At 38.8% G+C, this 22546-nt stretch overlaps 1 protein-coding gene across 1 annotated transcript in view; it reads left to right on the plus strand.

Moving 5' to 3' along the window:
* The window catches only part of stt3b (STT3 oligosaccharyltransferase complex catalytic subunit B), a 118939-nt gene that overhangs the window by 94243 nt on the left and 2150 nt on the right, over positions 1-22546 (plus strand). Inside the window, exons 9-14 of the mRNA XM_072560688.1 lie at positions 6337-6491; positions 8501-8712; positions 9916-10103; positions 14167-14338; positions 18400-18573; positions 18683-18796. Of these exons, the coding sequence (XP_072416789.1) occupies positions 6337-6491; positions 8501-8712; positions 9916-10103; positions 14167-14338; positions 18400-18573; positions 18683-18796 (1015 nt within the window). The remainder of the gene's footprint in view (positions 1-6336; positions 6492-8500; positions 8713-9915; positions 10104-14166; positions 14339-18399; positions 18574-18682; positions 18797-22546) is intronic.

A 22546-nucleotide genomic window follows, 5' to 3' on the forward strand; every position in this document is an offset into this window, starting at 1 on the left:
AGACCTATGTATGTGTGATTATTCTTTAAGGGGGTGATGTGATTGAATGTGTTGAGAGGCGGAGATTATTGTATTGGTTTGCATTTATAAGCTATTCAGTTTTGGTCCAAAACTTGACTCTGTTACTACTGAACTGCAGAAGTCTCAATGTAAGAGATTAATTGTTTTGATTGTTTTTTTAAAATTTTCAGATTCATCAAGAGATTAAGATTTGGTATTTATAATCTTGATTATTGTACTGAAATTTGCAAGTAGCAAAAGCTGATTTAATTGGGCAAATCTAGCTTTATGCTCAAATAGTCCTTTGTGTTGTACTCCAGTGCAGCAGGTCATAATTCTTGCAGGGCTATTGAGTTTGTAGCAATAAAAGATATTTTTAAACACCATAAAATATTATAGGGCTACTCAATAACCTTTAACTCTGGCATACACCTCCTTCAGTTCACTCTTCTGGGATATTCATTAAAATGGTTGCTATGTGGATTTTGCTGCCAAACTAAGCCAACCACTAAGGGATGCACCCCTCTGTCTTTGTGGGGCAATTAGCCAGTGGGTGCATACAGGAAACTTACTTATTCTTTATTCATACAAGGAATGGAAATGCTTCCACCTAGAAATCATGTTGATCTTTGTTTTTTATTGTAGTGGTGAATAGAGAACTTGATGAACCTGTATGACAAGAACTGAATTTTCATTTTCCCATTCTCCTTTAATGACAGGATTGGAACCTTAGTGTAGAATTTTAATGAAACTGACCTGATTGCATTAAGGGAAGCAGTACCATTGGAGTGATCTTTGCCATAGCTGTTCAACTGCAGTGTCTTCACGTTTCATGACCAATCAGAATGAGAATGTGATGATGATCTTTGCCTTCAATTAAGCTGTTTCTGTTGAAGGGACCCTCACAGGATTGAGACTGGCTCCATTTCAGGAAATTATAAATGAAAGTTCAGCAATCAGAAGAATAAAAGCATGAAATTGGTAGACGCCAACAAGTTCCCTGATGATTCACTGGAGATTGTGCTTCAAGCTGTGAGGACCACAGAGAGGCATTTCCCACAGCTGGGAAGAAAAGGACAACCTCTCAAATAGAGAGAGTGTGGCAGATAAAGTGAGTAGATGAATATGGTCCCGTGCTGTAGCTACAAGAAGCTCAGTAACTTCATGAGGGCAGGAAAGTTGACGTGCCAGTTGTCTGGCATTCACCTGCACTGTGCACAGACCAACAGATCTTACAGCACCAGTCATACTGCTCTCACTTGTTCTCTTAGCACCTATTCACATCCCCATCCAAATGATTCACCCTCATCTTATTGCAATATCACATCCATTCCTTGCGGTCAACCTCTATAACAAGGTAAAAACAATGACTGCAGATGCTGGAAAGCAAATACTGGATTAGTGGTGCTGGAAGAGCACAGCAGTTCAGGCAGCATCCAACGAGCAGCGAAATCGACGTTTCGGGCATTTCAACGATTCCTGATGAAGGGCTTTTGCCCGAAACGTCGATTTCGCTGCTCGTTGGATGCTGCCTGAACTGCTGTGCTCTTCCAGCACCACTAATCCAGTACAACCTCTATAATAGTCATTTCATTCTTGCCACACAATCCTATTCTCACACTCCTGCCTCTCTCTTCTCCTGCAAGATGAAATAAACAGTGCAGACCTCCAGGGAGTGACAGTGAACCAGGGTAGCCCTCCAGTCATAGCTATACCATGTATTGCAGAGGGGGCCAAAGGCAGATAGGTCTCCTGATCCTGATGGTTTACATCCTAGGATCCTGAAAGAGTAGCTACAGAGATAGTGGATGCATTGGTTATAATTTTCCAGAAATCCTTGGATTCTAGAGAAGTTGCAGAGGATTGGAAAACTGCCAGTAGCCCTATTGAAAATGGGAGGGAATCAAAAAGTGGGTAAATATGGGCCAATTAGTCTGACGTGTATTGGTGGAGAAATATTGGAATAAATTATTCAGGAAGTAATAGCAAAATATTTGGAAAATCATAATTAATCAAGCAGTGTTGGCATACTTTCATGAAAGGAATTGCATCTGTCTATTAGAGTTTTTCGAGGAAGTCTTAACCAGACTGAATAAGAGGGCATCAAGTAGATGTGTTGTATTTGGACTTCCAGAAAGCATTCAACAAGGTATCTCTCAAAGGTTAAGCCATAAGAACCTATCATGTTGGAGATAGTGTATTGGCATGGATAGAGAATTGGCTAGGGGAAGCCAAGAGGTTTATGCAAGCATTGACACAATTTGTACACATCCACCACCAAAGCAGTAGGACAGAGCTTGAAACGTATGGGGACAGCAGGCAAGCTTACCTTCAATATCGCAAGGAGTCCACGATAAAGCAGAAGGGCAATAATCCAAGAAAGGTCATCTGTACAATATTGCTCTACATGGTGACCCCTCCTAGGTCAGGGGCTGGATAATTACAGATGCAGTTGTCTTATTGAGAACAGAGAGGCAGTGGAGTTTGATTGGAAAAGCAGTGAATTGAGAAAAGACAATCTATTTGAAGAGTTGCTCTCCTATCTCAAATTCTGTCTCTCTCATTCTGCCTGTTCCAGCTCTTCCAAACACAACATTTGTTCCCTTGACCTTGCTGCCACAGGGCATAATATGAACTGGAGTCCTGGAGAGAACACATCTAGCTCTACTCAGCCAAGTACAAATGCTGAAACCAATTCTGGAGGAATAGCAAAACGTGTATGCAGTCCTGTCACTACTGTACATCTTCAGCACCTCTACCATGAATGTCATGATGTCTCAGACCAAGTGTGTACTTCCATGCATATGCATTGAGCGTATCAGCAACGCCTGCATACATGTCTCACCTTCATCCAGATAGAGGAAATCCAAGCCTTGAGAGTTTACCAAAGTGCAGAAAACTGTACTCCAACTTTTGGTTGGCAGAGAAGTGAATTTGGATTAGAGCCTACATGCTATCTCCTGCCAGAGTCTGCATACACAGGTACAGATGGAGCAGTCTATGGCAGACCCTAACGGGCCTCTAACCTGAGACGGCCAACAACATCTCAGCTGTAAGAGTAGAGAAACAAACTACCTGCTGAAATCACAAGCTGGTATAACCTAGAAGTTAATTGGAAATGGAAGTAAATACTTGGGTGTTTATAGCAATGTTATTGCTCTGGTATATTTGAAGAGGTTAGAGTAAAATCAGGTGCTTTCTTCCACATATCCATTGTCTAGTTAAATTCATTGTTACCCTGAACCATCCAAATGGAAGTTAGCCTTGAGAATGTTGTGATCATAGTGGAAGACAAATAAATGGTATGAATGAAATGGAGACATTATTGACTACGTAAGTAATTTGGTTTGAGAGAAGAAAACAGTATATTCAGCATAATTAGATTATCTGAGTGAGGTCTGGATGAGTCTATGAGGGCTTTTCAGGCAGTTGGTTCAGTAGTCATAAACATCACTTTCAAAGACATCGGAACAGAATAGGCTATTTGACCCATCAAGTTTGCTATGCCATTCAATAATATTATGGCTGATCTGATAATCTTCAACTCCACTCTTTTTGCCTTTTTCTCATAGCCTTTGATTTTTACTGATTTTAAAAATGAATCCATCTCCGCTTTGGATATATTTAATAACCTAATCTGTATAGCTGTCGGCAGTGACGAATTCTACCAATACCCTACTCTCTGAAAGAAGAAATTCTCTTATATTTGTCATAAGTGGGTGATGCCTTGTTTCTATGATTGTCCTCTAGTTCACAATGGATGCCCACATAGGGAAACACAGTTTCAGCACCTACCCTGTTAAGCCTACTAGGAATGTTTCAATAAGGCAATTTTTCATCCTTCTTAACTCCAATGAGTACAAACCCAGCTGACTCATTCTTGCCTCACACCCAGGATCACTATCATGAACCTTCTCTGGACTGCCTCTAATGCCAGTAAGCTTTTCCTTCAATAAAGGAACCAAACTTGTTGTTGGTATTCTGGGTAGTAGGAAGTAATAGCCTTCCTTATTTTTATACTTAATTTCCTTTGAAATGAAGGCAAAATTCCATTTGTGTCCCTATCACCTGCTGATATTGTATGCAAGCTTTTTGTGAACCCCAGAATTCCTCTGCTATATCTTTTTGTAATCTTACTGCATTTTAACAGTACCAACTCCTTTTTTCTGCCAATGTGTATCATCTGACTTTTTCTCTTATTGTATTCCATCTAAGTTTTTGCCTTCTCATTTAACCTGTCTGTATCCCTCTGTAGATTCCATCATCCTCAAACTTGCCCTTCCACTTGTTTTATGTTGCCTTAAACTTGGCGATAGCATATTCCCTTTCCTAATCCAAGTAATTGATATATATTGTAAATAATTATAGACCCAGCATTGATCCCTTCACACTCCACTTGTCACAGGTTGCAATCCCAGAAATGCCCCCCAAATTCTAACTGCCTTCTGTTAGTTAGACAGGTCCTGATCTATGCTAAAATGCTGCCATCAACTTATCTCCTTAAGTAGCTATGTGCAGTACCTTTTTTGTGTCCCTTTTTGAATAAGTGTGTTATGTTGACTGTTTTCCAATCATTGAAATTTTTCTAGAGTAAACATTCTTGAAAGATTACTACCATTGCACCCACTATGTCTGTAGCTAATTCCTTTTAATTTCCTAAGATGTAGTCCTTCAGGTCCAGAGAACTTATCACTCTTTAGTTCCATTAGTCTTCCCCTTTAGTATTTTTGGAATGCTGTTACTGTCTTCAGCTGTAAAAACTTGGGTCGCATCAAGCTCCTTCAGGATACAGAGTAACTCTCCTCTTCCTTTCCTGCAGCTCCAGTTCTTTGTATTGAGCTCTGCTGTGCAAGGTACAGAAAAGCACTGTTGACCAACTTTGCTGATGCGTATTAAATAATGCCCCTGAGCTTTCCAAGCAACTGAATTATATCTTTGGCCACCTAGAGGCTTGCTGAATTATTACTTCTCAGCTTCACATATACCTTTCCTTTGACAAAAAGCCTTGCCACTATTACATTTATTTAGAGGGTAGCCCTTCTCTCCAAGAGGCCATTTGCTTAATCTGGAAATGTATAGACCTATAGGAGATATGACAGGTACTGAATGAAGGCTTCGTGGCTGTATGTGGAATATTTGCAGTGATGCATGCAATCCTTCAAGTAGTCATGGAGCTGAATGTTAAACTTAACTAGTTGATCTGAAGGCATCTCTGATGTCACATGTACAATCACTGACTTCCTGCATCTGCTGTGATCCCATGATTGCAGAGCCAAGAATTTTCAAGTTCTGATTGATCTTTCAAAATGGCAAAGTAAATGTTTGTGTTGGTCTGGAAAACATTGCACAATCACCTGGGAAATCCACTTTTATGCACCAAATAGTGGAATCCTGCAGATATCACTCGCAAATCCATGGAAGGAGCTGAAAGCAAAGAAATTCATGGAAGTTAGTGACCTCAATAGCAATTGTTGTGGATGACCACCATGTCCATTGAGAAGGGGACCTTACTGTAAGAAGATGCAAGTGCTGGTAGTGATCTGTTCGAAAGCGTGAGCCTCTTAACACGGCACAGCCACAGTTATGTTGAGAACTGATTCTGGTCTGGAATCCCTGCACTGGTAGCGTTGCCTTCTTAAATCTAGAGCTGGATCCTATCTTCTGACTGTGGCTGAGGAGGAGACTGCACTGTTGATGTTGTTGTTTCCACTTTCCTGATCCTCTGCAGAAGTCCAAAGTCAAGCAGCATAAACTGACCCATGCTGTACTGAAAACTGACCAGAAGTACAGATCTAACAGGGTAAAATTCAAGGTAGCAGAAATGACATCAAAACTGTTAGAAATCAACTGTAAAGCAATGAAGCACATTCTTCAAACAAGCCTGTAAACAAAAGCCATTCACCTAAGCAGTGACGTGATGTATAGCATTATTTTAGTGTTCAATTGCTTTCCAACCTGTCAGTTTCACAGAAGCATCAGCACCTGCTGCACTACTGATAACTCCTTGGCAACCTAGTGAATTTCTCAGCTCAGGAAGTGAATGAGATTGGGTTGACCTAAGTGCAGAAATTAGGGGTCAGGAAAGAAGTTGAGTACGAGCATCTGATATGATACTAATCTGCATCCGTGCTCCAACCTGCCAGCTGAAGTAATTGGTGTAGTTTGTAGGTGGACTCAAAACACTTTATAAATGCTTTGTTTACAAAATGCAGACTGCTAATACACGCTATTGGTACCCTCCTTGCATTTATGTGCATTGAACTTTTATGATCCTGTTCAGTGTTTATATTGTTGAAATGGAATGTGTATAAATGAATCTTTGTTCTTTTTCTGTAGATACGCAAAAATCCATATTCCCATCATTGCTTCTGTATCTGAACATCAACCTACAACATGGGTTTCCTTCTTTTTTGACCTTCACATATTGGTCTGCACTTTCCCAGCCGGCCTGTGGTTCTGCATCAAAAACATTAATGATGAAAGAGTATTTGGTAAGGAAACCTTGTCTATTTTTAGATTAAATGTTAAATAATTGAAAATGCCACAAGGTAGAGCTTGCAGTTTAACCACTTTAAGTTTTCTACCTGGAGTTACAATTAATTTAAATTTAAAAATAATTGTTTTGAAGAATTGTAATTGTGAAAAATACAGCTTTGAGAGGATGTGCAAGTGAAGAATAAAGCAAAAGAAGCTTCACATCAGGAAAGGTGATGACCTATTGTTACAGTATTCATACAGAGACCCAAGTACTGCATTCAAAGCTTATAATGGAATGAAATGAAATTTGAATTCAGTAAGTGTGGAACTAAGTAGTAATCACAAAATAATTGACAATTGTTGGGAACAGCTAATGAGCTTTAGGGAAGGAAACTTCCATCCTTAACCAGTCTGCTCTACTTTGACTGTTTCTCCAATAATTGTCCAGGCTACTTCTACAATGTCTCTAGTGACTACACAAGAAATAAAAACAGCAATATGGTTGACTCTTAACTGCTCCGTGGGCAATTAGGGATTGCCTTAATCAGTGATGCCACATCTGGAATTAATCTTTTTTAAAAAATCAATTTGTAGGTAATGCATTGGACATGAGTAGTTAGAGAGCCAACTTGCTGTTTTTATTTCTTATGTAGTCACTAGGGACATTGTAAAATTAGCCTGGGCAATTATTGCAGAAAGAGTGCAAGCTCAAAATATCTGTAATGATATTCTGAATTCAGTCACAGCTCAGTGGAAAATGGTGGTTAATTGTAGGACTAGAAATATTGGACACCTTATATAGCTGGAGGTAATTGAGCAAGGATAATGCTGGCAGTGTATTTGATGCAAATTATCCTGTTGATCTCAGGTGATGCATAGTCAAAGAGCAGGTAATAAATAGGATAATAAGAATAATCAGCAAAAAGAATGTTGAGCACTTGTATCTCATTCTATCATTTTTTTAAAAACTTATGTTTATTCACTGATTCACAAAGGGCATTGGGCATTGAACATCTCACAATGTTGGTGTCTAACATTTCTCATTTCATAGTATTCTGTGGGTAGGATATTGGCACATAATGTTAAATTTTAATTTGGAAATGAAACTATGAGTATCGATGTGAATCTATATGTGGCCATGTGTGTGAAATAAATCTGCATCGAAGCTTAGTGAGCAACATGATCATTTACATAAATTTAAAGTGCCAGATATAATCATCTCTAGTTCTGAACCATTGCCCACTTTCCATAAAATGGAATCAAAGAATTTGCAATAAAACAAATGCTCAATCACCTGCAAATTGAGAATTTGAATTTCTGTATTGCAAATTTGAGCTATCTCATTGCTTGATGAACAGTTATGCCCCAGTACATATTCGAGGAAAGAAGATTTCGAAGACTTTGTTATCTGAAATAGTTTAAGTTTGATTAAACTGGGCCTGTCATTGTGTGACAAGAAAACGTTATTGCACAGTAGAAATCTGAAAATGTAGTATTTTCCTGTTCAGAAATACGTGCTATCTGATTTGTTTATGATGAACTGATTTCTGGTGAACAGAACTGCATTGAAAAGCAGAGGAAAGATGTGGGGAAGTAAAGAGCATGCGATTGAATGATTTGTTAGAATTCCCCAGTTAGTGTTTTTTAAAATCTGGAAATGCTGATTTATTGAATGAGATGAAGTTGACATTGCAATTTGGTTTTTGTAGAACTATGATTAAGGACATTTCTATAGATCCTGTTTTGAGTTATTAAAATTAGTTTTAATGTTATTGCCATCACTTTGAGTATAAATGTTTCAATTTGGTAAATTGTTGAAGTATGCTTAGTACAGATTGAACCCAATCATTGTATCTATTACAGCATAAAATTAACTTTTGCAAGTACAGAACATACTGGTTGCTGGGATGGTTGGTTTTCAGAATGCAAACTTGAGAATAACAGGGTTTTTATTTCTAATTTAATTTAAACTTTTGTAAAGTTATGAATGTAAGCTAATACCGGTGACCTGAATTCTCCACAGTTGCCCTTTATGCAATCAGTGCTGTTTACTTTGCTGGAGTTATGGTGCGTCTGATGTTGACACTCACCCCGGTTGTCTGCATGCTATCTGCCATTGCATTCTCCAATGTATTTGAACACTATCTGGGTGATGACACACAGAGGGAAAGTCCACCTGTTGAGGATAGCAGTGATGAGGATGACAAGAGGAATTCTGGAAATCTCTATGACAAGGTAAAGGACAAAGATACATTTGAGACTAACACTAGTTGTGTGTTCTATGCAGAAAGAGAGGTTATGTTGCAGCTGTACAGGGTGCTAGTGAGGCCACACCTGGAGTACCACATGTAGTTTTGGTCTCCTTACTTGAGCAAAGATGTACTTGCACTAGAGGGGTGCAGAGAAGGTTCACTAGATTGGTTTCAGTGTGAAGGGGGTTGCCTTATGAGAAAAGACTGAGAAGACTGGGATTATATTCATTGGAATTTAAAAGAACGAGGAGATACCTTTTGGTACCATGGCTCAGTGGTTAGCACTGCTGCCTCACAGCACCAGGGACCCAGGTTCGATACCTGCCTCAGGTGACTGTGCAAACGCCACACAGGCATTATCCCCATGTGCGTTAGTCAAAGGGAAATGGGCTACTCTTCGGTGGATTGGTGTGGACTTTTTGGGCCGAATGGCCTGTTGTTTCCACACTTTAGATTAGATTACATTAGATTATTTAAAGAGTTGCTGTTGGATTTATTTATATGCCTATTTAGCTGGTTTCTCCAGTTATTAAAACTTAGTCTCACTTCTACAATTTTTATAAAGCTCTCTCAACAATTCATACACTTACTTGCAAGTTCAAGCCTGCTTAGTCCGGTTGCCAAGGTTGTTTTGTTTCTTTCTGCAAAGTATTTCTGAGATCCCTCATTCGTGACATTATGTATGTATATTATGTGCTCTTTCTAAATCATAGAGTGATTGAAGTATACGCACGGAAACACCCTTTGGTCCAACTCATCCATGCCAACCAGATATCCTTAATTAATCTAGTCCCATTTGCCAGCATTTGGCCCGTATCCCTCTAAACCCTTTCTATTCATATACCCATCCAAATGCCATTTAAATGTTATAATTGTACCAGCTTCCACCGTCTCCTCTGGCAGCTTATTCCATGTACCACCCTTTGAGTGAAGAAGTTGACCTTTTCGGTCCCTTTTTAAATCTTTCCCCTCTCAAATGTTGTAGTTTTCACAGAAACTGCTGTTTACTAATAAGTCTTGAGTAAAGGTTTTTCTCCCACTAGGTACCCAAAGTAACATAATGTGAAATGGTAACTTCAAAGTGAGAGTTCTTTTGTCTTGGGATATGGCAATGATGTGCAAGGTATCTTGCCCCTATGTTTGTTTAAACTCTATTCTGAGCATTGTTTCTCATTGATTGCTGTAGGCTGGCAAGGTGAGAAAGCATGTGTCTGAACAAGAAAACACTGAAGAGGGACTTGGTCCAAATATCAAGAGTATTGTTACGATGCTGATGTTAATGTTACTGATGATGTTTGCTGTACACTGCACCTGGGTGACTAGCAATGCATACTCCAGCCCAAGTGTGGTCCTGGCATCTTACAATCATGATGGGTATGTCTTCCCTTCTCATTTATCACTTGTCATTTAGGGTAATATGATTTTATTGTGATTATTTACTTGTGACATTTTTAATGAAGGTGTAATGGCAATATTTAGTTTATACTACTCAGAAATGTACTCTTTTACAACTTATTTCTGAACCGTTTTTGGATTTTCTGAAATAATCACTGTTCTGAATTTAAACATTGCTGCAAAGAGACATGAAGTCAATTCTATTCATCTTGTGCTCATCAGGATGAGGATGCAAAAAAACAGTGGTGCCAGTTTACACAGCATGAGAGCATATTTCTTATACTGTCTAAACTGGTTTTCCTCCCTTTTAAAGTGTTTAGGTTTTGTATTACAAAGCAATTATTTTCTAGGGTTTCAAAAGTAAAGTGGATGTTTGAATTATACTTCAAATGTGTGCATCTGTTGGAATTTAAAAAAAAGTGTTTCTTCACTTTGTGACATTTGTTAATATAGATAAATTTAATACTATTCACAGCCACCTCAGAATAAAACTTCAAACATGAAATCTGAAGGTTGGGGTGTCTCCCAATGATTATGAATTATCATGCTTCTCCTTTTGATGTAAAACTTGCAGAAACGGTACAGTCTACTTTCTACAAGAGGTCACATAGTTTTTTAATTTTTTTTTCAAACTGGCTTTGAACTTTAGCATTCAAAAATATATCAACCCAAAATTTGAATGTCTTTGTTTCATAGGAGACTGAACTACGTGTTGAGTTTTTCTTGATCAGTGTCAGTGGGGGGTGGTCAGTCTCCCAATATTCCTATTGACTTCTCAAGTGTGATGTTTAGTAACATATAGGCGAATTGCTACTTATAGTACTCAAGGTAGTAAGAATTAGTTATGTCTAACATACATTAGTTTGAACCTGTTCAACATAACTATTGTAATTGGTTTCATAATCTGTTGGAATTTCCTGGCAGAAAGAATTACAACTATGCATCACCAGTGTTTCTATCCCAATATTTTCCCAATTTTCTTCCTTGGCTCTCATGCAAACCGACAATGTAAATAGCTCCCTTTCCTATTTCTCCCTTTATATTCAATGGCAACATCATCTTATCAAAATCAAAACTCCCTACATTCCTCTGTCTTGACAAACTGCCACAGATTCCCTCTCTCTTCTTGGCCACTTCCTGTAGTTGAATCAGTTTGTCCACAACCTTGGTTCCCCTATTCAATCCTGAGTTAATCTTCCCATCTCTTATCGCTTTCCCAGAAATGCTAACTTTTACATCTAATGTTGCCTCATCCCTGTTGTAATTACTTCCCTTCTCTGCACTAAAGCTGAACTAAAGCTCAGTTGCCCACATCCTATCCTGCATCAATTTGCAAATGTTATAATCAAATGAGGACTGGGTCATGACTAGCCATTTTTTAAAAAAAATCTCCTCAGTTGGTTTTCTTTTTAACATACAGCTGTCACACTTAGTTAACCAGACCCAAATTAAAGAAAGCTAATTCCCAGGTTTTCTTTAGTGAAAGAGTGAGTTTTATTGCCTGTTACCCTGAAAAAAAATAGAATATCCTTTTATTTTCACGTATACTCCATTGTAGAAGTACAGTTAAAACATTTTTACCATGTCTGTCGTCTTATGGCGACATCTTAGGTATGAGTACCGAGGTACAGTCCTTGGATACAGCAGAGGAATAAAGCAGTTACATAACTTTATCTTCAACTCTGTAAAGTAAAAAAAGGACATCATTAAAGGGTTGACATTAAAGTAAGGTAGGAAATTACAAAAATACTTTACATTGTAGCAGCTCAACACAGTGCCTCTGGGCTGATTGCCCACAACCTAACCTTGGTTCAGCATCCCCACTCCACTTCAATCCCCAGTCTACTCCATATTAGCATTCAGCTGCTCCAAGGTAAATTCCAGGACTGCCTCCTCTGCAGTGGTCTCTGCCCAGGACTTGCTGCCCATGTGCCCTAAGGCTGCCTCCTCACTTATTGCGCCAGGGCTCGTTGGCTTGCAAAACTGTTCAAATACATGTACAAATGTAAAAGTCCTTACAAAGGACATGGGGTGTCTCGAAAGGTAAGGGCAGCTAAAGATGTTAAGAGTCCCTTGGTTTGAGAGAATTTGAAAACCTGAGTCCAACTGTTTAACAGTTGTCCTGTTTAGCAGTTGTTCATGACTGATTTTTCTTCGAAGTTGCTTTTTCACCAGTGCTGTTTTTTTGAGATTGAGATCAAGATTGAGAAAGAGCAAGGAGGTTGTAGTATTGTACTATTAGACCTGAAAATTGTGTTGTTGGAAAAGCGCAGCAGGTCAGGCCGCATTCAAGGAGCAGGAGAATCGACATGTCGGGCATAAGCACTTCTTCAGGAATGCTCCTTGGATGCTGCCTGACCTGCTGTGCTTTTCCCGCAACACATTTTTCAGCTCTGATCTCCAGCATCTGCAGTCCTCACTTTCTCCGTATTGTGTTATTAGTCCATGTTACAAATTCAAAAACCGTGAATTCACATTGATGTAGTAGGTGAGCTATTGTTAGAGTAGAGGAGGATTATCTTTGCTTCTGTGTGTTCTGTACCATACCTGATCATCTTGTTCTTGATCCTAGTGGTATCTTGCCTTGCATTGGTGGACAATTTAATTGACCTGAGCCTATTAAACAGAGCTTTGATCTGCCATGACATTTGCATATTAGCAAACCTTCCCTGATTATATAAGCAGAAAGATATAGGAAAGCACTCATTTTGCTGAACTTGAAGCAGAACTTGGAATGAATCACCAAAGGTATTTATTTGAAAGATCTGAAGTTGTTTATTGGTTCTCGCATATTTGCAATCAAAGTGAAGGTAGAGTACAGGAATTGCTTGAGGAGATCAAGTCCCATCTAATTTGCCTTCTACTATCCTTGTAATTGAATGATATGGTCATTACAGAATTTCTGACTGATAGCAATCAATCTCTAATAATTTTACAATTAGTCTACAACAGATCCAGAAGTGATTTTTTTTTGCTTTTCTCTGAAGTCAATTTGTTAAATTTTTAATTTATTTTTAAGACTCCTTTTGAATCTTCACCCAGGAAGGTGAAGTAATAGATCGTGAAATTGCAGTTAAACAAGCTAATAATCTGTGATAGAAGCAAACATTGAAGGAAATACGCAACTGATTAGGCAACATGTGTTGGAGAGAAATAGGACTGACATATCAGGGCAGTGACATTTTATCAGATGATCCACATTGATATTTTGCAGCCAATTCAACATAAAAGGGGAATTTTCACAATTTAAGACATTTGCTAATTACTCTTCTTCTACGCATCTCCTATAATTAAAATATAATTTCTAATTTGTGTCCAGATCTCTAATGAACGGTTATTCAAACAGATGCGAACCGTTTTTACTTTAGGGTAAATGTAAAAAAAGCTGCAAGGTGTTGTATAGTTAATAGACTCAACCATTTTGTTAGAGATTTTCTGTATCCACACTTCATATCTAATTCAGATCAGATTAAAATTCTGCAGCCTCACCTTGCCCATTTATGAATATCAGTGGACAATTAAACAAACAACAGTATAAAGCAGCTTGATGTTGAGGATGGGCATATTCAATGGGGGAGTCCACATCAGCACCAAGGTAGACTAAAACATGAAAGAAGGCAGAACTGTAGTCCATAAGTCAATAGACTAGTAATCCAGAACTCCTCCGATAGGATTTCAAATCTCATTGTTGCAGATGATATTTTTATTTAATTAAAAATAAACAATAAGTTTATAAATAAAGCTGACCATATGACCACTCAATTTGCCATAAAGACAAGGTTCACCGAATGTCCTTTAGGAAATCTGACATCCTTACCTGGTCTGGCTGACCTGTTACTTCAGACCCACAGCATTGAGGTTGACAATTGACAACTAGGGTTAGACAACAAATGCTGACCTTCATAACAGCACCAAGACTGTACCTGCCCCTCATGGACTGCAACAGCTCAGGAAGGTGACAAATGCTGACCCTTGTCACATGGAAGAACTAAAATGAATTAATTTTGATTTTAATCATTTTAACTTTTTTTTTCCCAAAAAGGACACGTAATATCCTAGATGATTTCCGTGAAGCATATTATTGGTTGCGACAAAATACAGATGAACATGTTAGAGTGATGTCTTGGTGGGATTATGGGTATCAGATTGCGGGAATGGCTAATCGGACAACTCTGGTAGATAATAACACATGGAACAACAGCCATATTGCACTGGTAAGCAAGTTGAACAATGCTAGTTTGATTCTGTTCCAATTTTAAAATTAGAGGAATATCTTCAATTAATCAGCTGGTAACCAATTTTGCAAAGCAGACCAGAGACACCCTTTCATCTCCCCAGCCCTTAGGGCTTTCTTTGTTATTTTGTGTAGGTGGTGTTGCTCTGAAGGCTTTAAGCAGATAGATAAAAAGAAAATTATCTGAAATAACTCTTCAAATCGTGGCATCTCACATACAACCTGGTGTCAGCACTTCTGCTTTAATATTAGTCTAAACAGTCTTGTTTTTGAAATAGTAGAAAGTGCAAGGGGAAGGGAAAAAAATCAAAAGGTGAGCACCCTATAAAATCTACCTTGCTGTTTGTCTATTTCCCCAATCTCTGTCGTCCTGCAGTTTGTTACTCTTTTCTTCATTACATTCCCAAGTTTCATGCCCTCTTCAGATTTTTAGATTATGACCTGTATTTCAAGGTCCATGTCATTTGACTTAAGTTGAAAAGAGCAGTGGTTCCAATACTGATGCTGGTGACTATTAGTGTAGATGCCTTTTCCTCTGGGAAAAAAAAAGGAAACATTCACAATAATTGTCTACTTTCTATTCCTTATCCAGTTTCATAACAGTGTAACTGCTGCTGCTTTCATCCCATTCTCATCAATTATGCTAACCAGTTTATTATGTGACACTTAATCAAATGCCTTTCAAAGATTCATACATGTGGCATTCACCTTGTTGTTTCATAAAAGAACTTAGAGCATAAGCCTATCACAATTTGCCTTCAGAAGGCTGTGCTGGCTTTCACGAATAGCCCATGCATGATTGTCCCACATTAATCCTAAACATTTCCCCACCATTATCAGGCTGACCAGCTTGTAACTGTCAACTCTACTCTCTCCATTTTTGAACAGGGATGTTAGCATTGGAATTCTCAATTCATCTGGCATCATCCCCCGACTAATTTGATTTCAGAGATTGTTCTTTCTGTATTATACTCTGGTTTCAGTTTTGTGTTGCTTGGTGTAAGGGGTAAGCTAATTGAGAGGATTGAGCATTCACTAGTTAATGTGAAATTGAAAGGCACAGATGGGTGGCCGATGTATTTAGTAGATCAATGGGATCACTTTTGGGGCTTTAATTATTTACAATCAATATTAATTATTTGGATGACAACTAAATGTATGGTTGCTAAGTTTGCAAAGATAGGAACACAAGTTGTAAAGGGGACATGGGTCTGCAAAGTTAGTTTAAATGAGTGGGCAGAAGTTTGGAGGGTGGAGTATAATGTGGAAAATTGTGAATTTATCCACTTTGGCAAGAAGAATAAACGGGTTACATATTATTTAAATGGAAAGAGATTTCAGAACTCTACAATACAAAAAATTCTGTGTTATATATTCTGTATTATATATTCTGTAGTACATGCATCATATAAAGTTAGTGTGCAGATACAGCAAGTCATTAGGAAGGCAAATGGGATGTTGTCATTTATTATAAGGGGAATAGAATATAAAAACATGTTTTGCTACATGGGAGGCTAATAGATCTAGAGTATTGGAGTCCAGTTTTAGTCTCCTTATTTAAGGAAGAACATTCACTCAACTTCCTGGGATGAAAGAGTTATCCTCTGAGAAAATGTAGAACATGTTGAATCTCTACCATTGCAGTAGAAAAATGTATGGTAATTTATTGAAGCAAGTCAGATATTGAGGAGACTTAGCATGTTGGATGCTGAAAGAATGTCTCCCCTTATTGGAGAGCTTAGAACTAGGGGATTCCAACTTATGATGAAGATGAGCAAAAATCTTTTTTCTGAGAGTAACGAGTTGGTAGAACTCCATTCACTGGAGAGAGATGGAGGCAGCATCACTGATTAAGGCAGATGTAGCTCGATCTTGTCTAACATGCAGTAGAGTAGAAAAGTAGACTTGTGGCCACAATGCGATCAGCCATAATCTGGTTGAGTTAAGAGTAAGCTTGGAAGGTTAAATGAGGGCCGCCTCCTTCGTATGTTCATACATCATGTAATCGAATACAGGATTAAACTGTCTGGCTTCTCAACTATTGCTCCACAATTTGATAACATCATGGTTGAACTATTGTAATCCAACGTTTCCACACAATCTCTATATCTCTTAAATCCCCAAGTATCTGTTGATTTCAGTTTTGAATAAACTGAGGAATTGAGCTTCCTTACCCCTTTGAAGTAGAGTAATCCAAAGATTTGCAAACCTCCAAATGAGAAAATTTCTCAACCTCCGTCCTAACTAGCCAACTTGGACCTTTTAATTGTGGTTCTGTTCGCCGAGCTGGGAATTTGTGTTGCAGATGTTTCGTCCCCTGTCTAGGTGACAGCCTCAGTGCTTGGGAGCCTCCTGTGAAGTGCTTCTGTGATGTTACCTCCGGCATTTGTAGTGGTTTGTCTTCTGCCGCTTCCGGTTGTCAGTTCCAGCTGTCTGCTGTAGTGGCCAGTATATTGGGTCCAGGTTGATGTGTTTGTTGATAGAATCTGTGGATGAGTGCCATGCCATACTGGCCACTGCACGGACAGCTGGAACTGACAACCGGAAGCGGCAGAGACAAACCAATATAAATGTCGGAGGAAACGTCACAGAAGCGCTTCACAGGAAACTCCCAAGCACTGAGGATGTCACCTAGACAGGGGACGAAACATCTGCAACACAAATTCCCAGCTCGGCAAACAGAACCACAACAATAAGTACCCCAACTACAAATCTCACAAATTTTGGTCCCTTTAATCTGAGACTGTGGTCTTTAGTTCTCTTTAGGTGAACAACTTCTTGGGCATTTACCTTTCAAACCCACTTAGCTTTATATTTTAATTAGATCACCTGTCATTCTATTAAAGTGCAGGAAATATAGGTTCTTGCTATTCAAATTGCCTCATCAGACAAGCCTGCCATACCAGGAATCAATCTATTGAACCTTTGTTACATATCCTTGGGGTTCAAAAGCCAAACTTATTCCCCCTAACTCCTGGCATATAGGAAGACATTATCACTCTTAGTCCAAATTCTCCTGCACTGAAGTCTAACATAGCATTTAGCTCCTTAATTATATGCTTCACCTACATGTTCACTTTCTATGATTCATTAAAAGAGGATCTCCTCTTTTAAAAGAAAAGAATGTTGTTCCATTCTGTTGTTACATTTTCTACATTATAGCGATCTTCCATCCCTTATGCTGTCACTTATTCAATGGAATCCATGTCTGTCCATACAGGGCAGAGCATTACTGTGGGCTTTCTTTCTCATTGCTTAAAAGTGAATTGCAGATTAGAACTACTCGAGGCGGAGTAAGCAGTATCATTCATTGTGGAGATGAGATGTAAGTGACAGAAACTGAAAATTAAGGAAGTGCTGGTTTACATTTTCCGGTCTCTAGATAGTCAGATACTGGACATACGACCACCAATTTCTTTAGGGACCCACTGAACTCCAAATGTATTGACCTGGGAAATTCAAACTTGTGGATATTTTCCTGCTCATTGGGATCCTCTGAAGATCTATAACCTAGGCATTTCTACTTCTTTATGTAGATAATTAACCAAAATATGTTTATTGATTAACCAATTAATTAATTAACCAAGATCCTACTAAGTACACAGCTTACTATCCAAATCTCTCAATTTTTCCCCCCCAATCACTCTGACTCTACCTCAACTGTTCCCACTGGGCAACCTCTCCTCCGACCACTCCTCGACACCCTCACTATCTAGCTGCCATCCTAACTATCTACACATTTGCCCATTAACTTAACGCACTGCAAACTGTTTAAATGCATCAAAGCTTGTCAATGTTCATCAATGAATAGTTAGCAGAATACAGAAGCTTGTTACACTAAAACAGAATGCCCCATCCCCATAACACAGATCCCAACACCGCAGAGAAAGTCACCAGTGGAAGATTGCTCTGCATTTTTTAAATCAACTGTTGAGTGCTGCTTCTTGGAAGATTTGGACCTTTACCTGTTTGATTTGACTGAAGCAATGTTTAGTTATGTATTGCTTTTTCAAGGTAATTTTGATTGTATGTAAACTTCAGGTTGGAAAAGCAATGTCTTCCAATGAGAGTGCAGCCTACCAGATAATGCGGAGTCTGGATGTGGACTATGTGCTCATCATCTTTGGTGGTGTGATTGGTTACTCTGGTGATGATATCAACAAGTTTCTTTGGATGGTCAGGATAGCAGAAGGCGAGCATCCAAAGGACATCCGGGTAATTTGTTGCATTTTTATTGTAGACATATCTGGCGTTTATTCAAGGATTTTTAACATTGTATTTGTTCTGTTAGTGCTAACTAACCATTCTTTTGTGCAATTTCTAGGAGAGTGACTACTTCACACCACAGGGAGAGTTCCTTGTGAGCAAGGCTGGCTCTCCAACTTTACTAAACTGTCTCATGTACAAGATGTCCTACTACAGATTTGGAGAGATGCAGGTAAATGAACATAATAAGGAATGATAACTAATTAGTCATAATACATTAAATATTTCTATTAAGCTAATTCATCCTTGTGTGTGTATGTGCCATTGTCTAGTTCAAAAGACCCCATTTTACCCCACAGCATGTAAGAAATAATCCCCTGAAACTCGTCTAATGACTTCAAGGTTTCTTTAAATTTCATTACAGTAAGGATGAGCTTGGTTTCTTTGGAAGTCTTGCACACATTATCTGCTACTCTTCTAGAAGAGGGGTAAAGTTGTCAAGGAATATAACACTATAGCATTAGTGTAAGTGTCATACACTCCTAACCAAATATAGAGCAGTGAGGTGCAAAATGAAGTTTTTTCTCTTTTGTTCTATTGATGTGTCTGTTCTATCTCAAAGGTGCACACTCTATTATTTGAGAGGTTTTCTGTCATTGGCCGTCCTGCGACCTAAATATAGCCATCGCTATGCCAATCTGTAAGCTGTATTGTTTGCCCCTTGCCAATGAGAAAACAGACAAAGTCTATGAACGTGCATTTCATGAAGAAATTTCTACAAGTTTGCCAATGGAGCAGACCTCCATGAATCCTGCTGTACTGATCTAAACAATGACCTCTGAAGTGAAGGTCTACTGCATTGTACCAGCAATTATTTGTAAAACAGTGTGGTGAATCAAATTTTAATTTTGTGTAATAACTACAACACAAAAAAATGTTAATGCCAATTTCTTAGTATTGATCCTTTTTTAGTCATTCCATTCCCTGTGGCATGTGGCACTCCCTCATTTAATGAGCATTTAGTTTGAGAGGACTCTTGCTCTGATGTACAAATTTGAGGGTTCAGTCTCCCTTAAAGAAACTTAAAACTCAGCATCTCGGCTGACGTGAAACAGAGACTCCATGCTTGCTTGTTCAGGTTGGCAAAAAAAAAGTGCTTTTAAAGCAAAAATAGAGTATTCAGTCTGGTAACTCGGTAATAATGATAGTGACAGTTGGTAACACTCTGAGTCACGGTTCAAGGTTTCAAGCCCAACTCCAGACCTTTAGCAGAAAAGTCAAAGTTGACATTCACGTGCAGGACTGAAGGAGTGCTGCCATGTCGTCTCTTGGTTGAGATGGTAAATCAAGGTCCCTTCAAATAGATGTACAAGATGCCATGAAACTTTGAAAGAAGAGCAGGGAAGTTATCCAAGCTGACATGCCTAATATTTATATCTCTATCAAAATGTATAAAAATCCTGGTCACTACCACATTGGAGTTGACCTGGGAGAGTTCAACGTGTCTCTGGACCCCATGAAGTCTGTCAGCTTCAGGTCAAAAATGGTCAAGGAAACCTGCTGATGACCATGTCTCATTCGCCCTAGCTGGCTCATGAACCAGTACTCCTTCGCTCGTGACAAAGGTGCTGCATGTATCCTGGGTAGGAGACGGGTCTTCCATGTTCATCCTCGAGTAGCTCAACAGCACCATTAATGACCAAGTACTAAAAGACATAGATGCTAGAATTGCAAGAGGGAAAAATATACTTGACCCCATCCTCGTTAGTTGCTTGCCACAAATGGATTTGTTCATGATAGCACAGCCCTTGTGGAGACAAAGTTCTGTCTGTATGTTGAGAATACTATCTATCATGTTGTGTGGCGTGTGGCATTTAGCACTACCACTGTGCTAAATGGATAGATTGTGAACAGATGTAGCCACTCGAGACAAGATATCAATGAGATGCTTCAAGTAACCAGCAACAGCAAAATAGTGCACCCAAATCAATTTTAAACCTCATTACTCAGCAAATCCCCCATTCTGCAAATACCATTGAGACAGGGGATCAACCTGGTTCAATTAAGCTTGCAGGAAGGCACGTGAGGAGCAACACTAGTCATACCTAATAATAAGGTGTCAGCCTGGTAAAGTTACAAAGTAGGACTACTTGTGTCAAAGCAGCAAGTGAAAGATAGTGCTAAGAGATTCCATAACCAATAAATCAAATCTAAGTTCTACAGTCCTGCCACGTCCTGTCATGAATGATGGTAGACAAGTGAACAATTCAGTAGAGGAATAAGATGCTCCATAAATATTTACATCCTAAAAGATAGAAGAGCTCAGCACATCAGTGAAAAAGAAAGGCTGATCCACAATAATCCTTAGCCAGAACAGCCGATTGGATGATGCAACTAAACATCCTCCAGAGGTCCTGAGAACCAAAAGTGCTAGTATTTAGCAAAGTTATAAATTTCACAATACCAGGTTGTAGTCCAACAGGTCTATTTAGAAGCACTAGCTTTCAGAGCACTCCCTTCAGGTGATTGTGGAGCATAAGACACTGAACTTAAAGCGAAAGATTAGTGTCATGCAACTGAAATGATGTATTGAACAAACCTAGATCGCTGTTAAGTCTTCTTTTAGAATGGGTTGCAGGTTTCGGTTCATTAATATGTAAACCCCAGAACTACTTTTAAGTCACATTCTTGAGATAACTTGAGCTTTTCTAACAAAAGGTGACATTTGAGCTTAATGCATAAAAGTGTGAGATCTGTATCCCAGTTTTGAGTCAGACTGGTTTTATTTTTGATGTGAAATTTACAAAATATTGTATTGACTTCATCCACATTGTGCATTTTTGAGCAAAATAGAATGTTTCTGCAAATATGTTCTATTTTGTTTGAAAGGTGCACAATCTGCAGGCAGTCAATGCATGTGATATTTTGTAAGTTCCACATTGGAAATAAAACCAGTTTGACTCAAGATTAGGATACAGACAGACTCTGACACTGTCTAAGCTCAGATGTCACCTTTTGTTATAAAACTTAAGTTATCTTGAAAAGGTGACTTAAAAGTAGTTCTGGGATTTACATATTAATGAACTGAAATCTGTGACCCTTTCTAAATGATGAAAGACTTAACAATCCAAATTTGTTCAATATATCATTTCAGTTTCATGACACTAATCTTTTGCTATAAACTCTGTGTCCTATGATCTTATGCTCGACAATCACCTGATGAAGGAGCAATGCTCCAAATGCTAATGCTTCTAAATGAACCTGTTGGACTATAACTTGGTATTGTGTGATTTTTAACATGTCCACCCAAGTCCAACACCAGCTCCTCCACATCATAGTATTTAGAAGATTTGATTCACTGCATGTGTTATGAAAGGATGAGCAGCAAGATACATGGGAACACTGTCACCTGCAAGTTCCCCTTCAAGCTACACATCATCCTGTCTTGGAAATATATTGCTGTTGATTCAGTATGAGTCGAGAGTGAGTTACTGGAAAAGCAGAGCAGGTCAGGCAGCGTCTGAGGAGCAGGAGAATCAACATTTCAGACATGATCCCTTCATCATGGCCAAATAAATGTAATGGAACACCCTCCCGAACAGCATTATGGGTACACCTACACAAAATGAGCTCAGCAGTTCAAGAAGGCAGATCACCACTGACTTCTCAAGATCAGTAGGCAATAAATGCAGATCCACCATACATTTTAAAAAAAAGGGAAGATGCCAGATATAGGGTGTAGTTTACACTGGATGCACGAAGGGCACAGGAAGTGAAGTCATTGTATGAGCTGCGTTTGCTACATTGAAGTTGATTAAGGAGGGGAAAGTGATGACAGTGTAGAATGGTCCACCATTTAAAGACCATGGAGAGTCCATCAGAATGAAGAAAGTTGGTTCAGAACAGTTGCTACCACAGAGTATATGGTGACTAGGAGCAAAATCAGAATGAAGCACTTTGAAAAAGGATCGAAGGGAGAGGT

The sequence above is a fragment of the Chiloscyllium punctatum genome, chromosome 41 (assembly GCF_047496795.1).
Source record: "Chiloscyllium punctatum isolate Juve2018m chromosome 41, sChiPun1.3, whole genome shotgun sequence".
Classification (NCBI taxonomy): domain Eukaryota; kingdom Metazoa; phylum Chordata; class Chondrichthyes; order Orectolobiformes; family Hemiscylliidae; genus Chiloscyllium; species Chiloscyllium punctatum.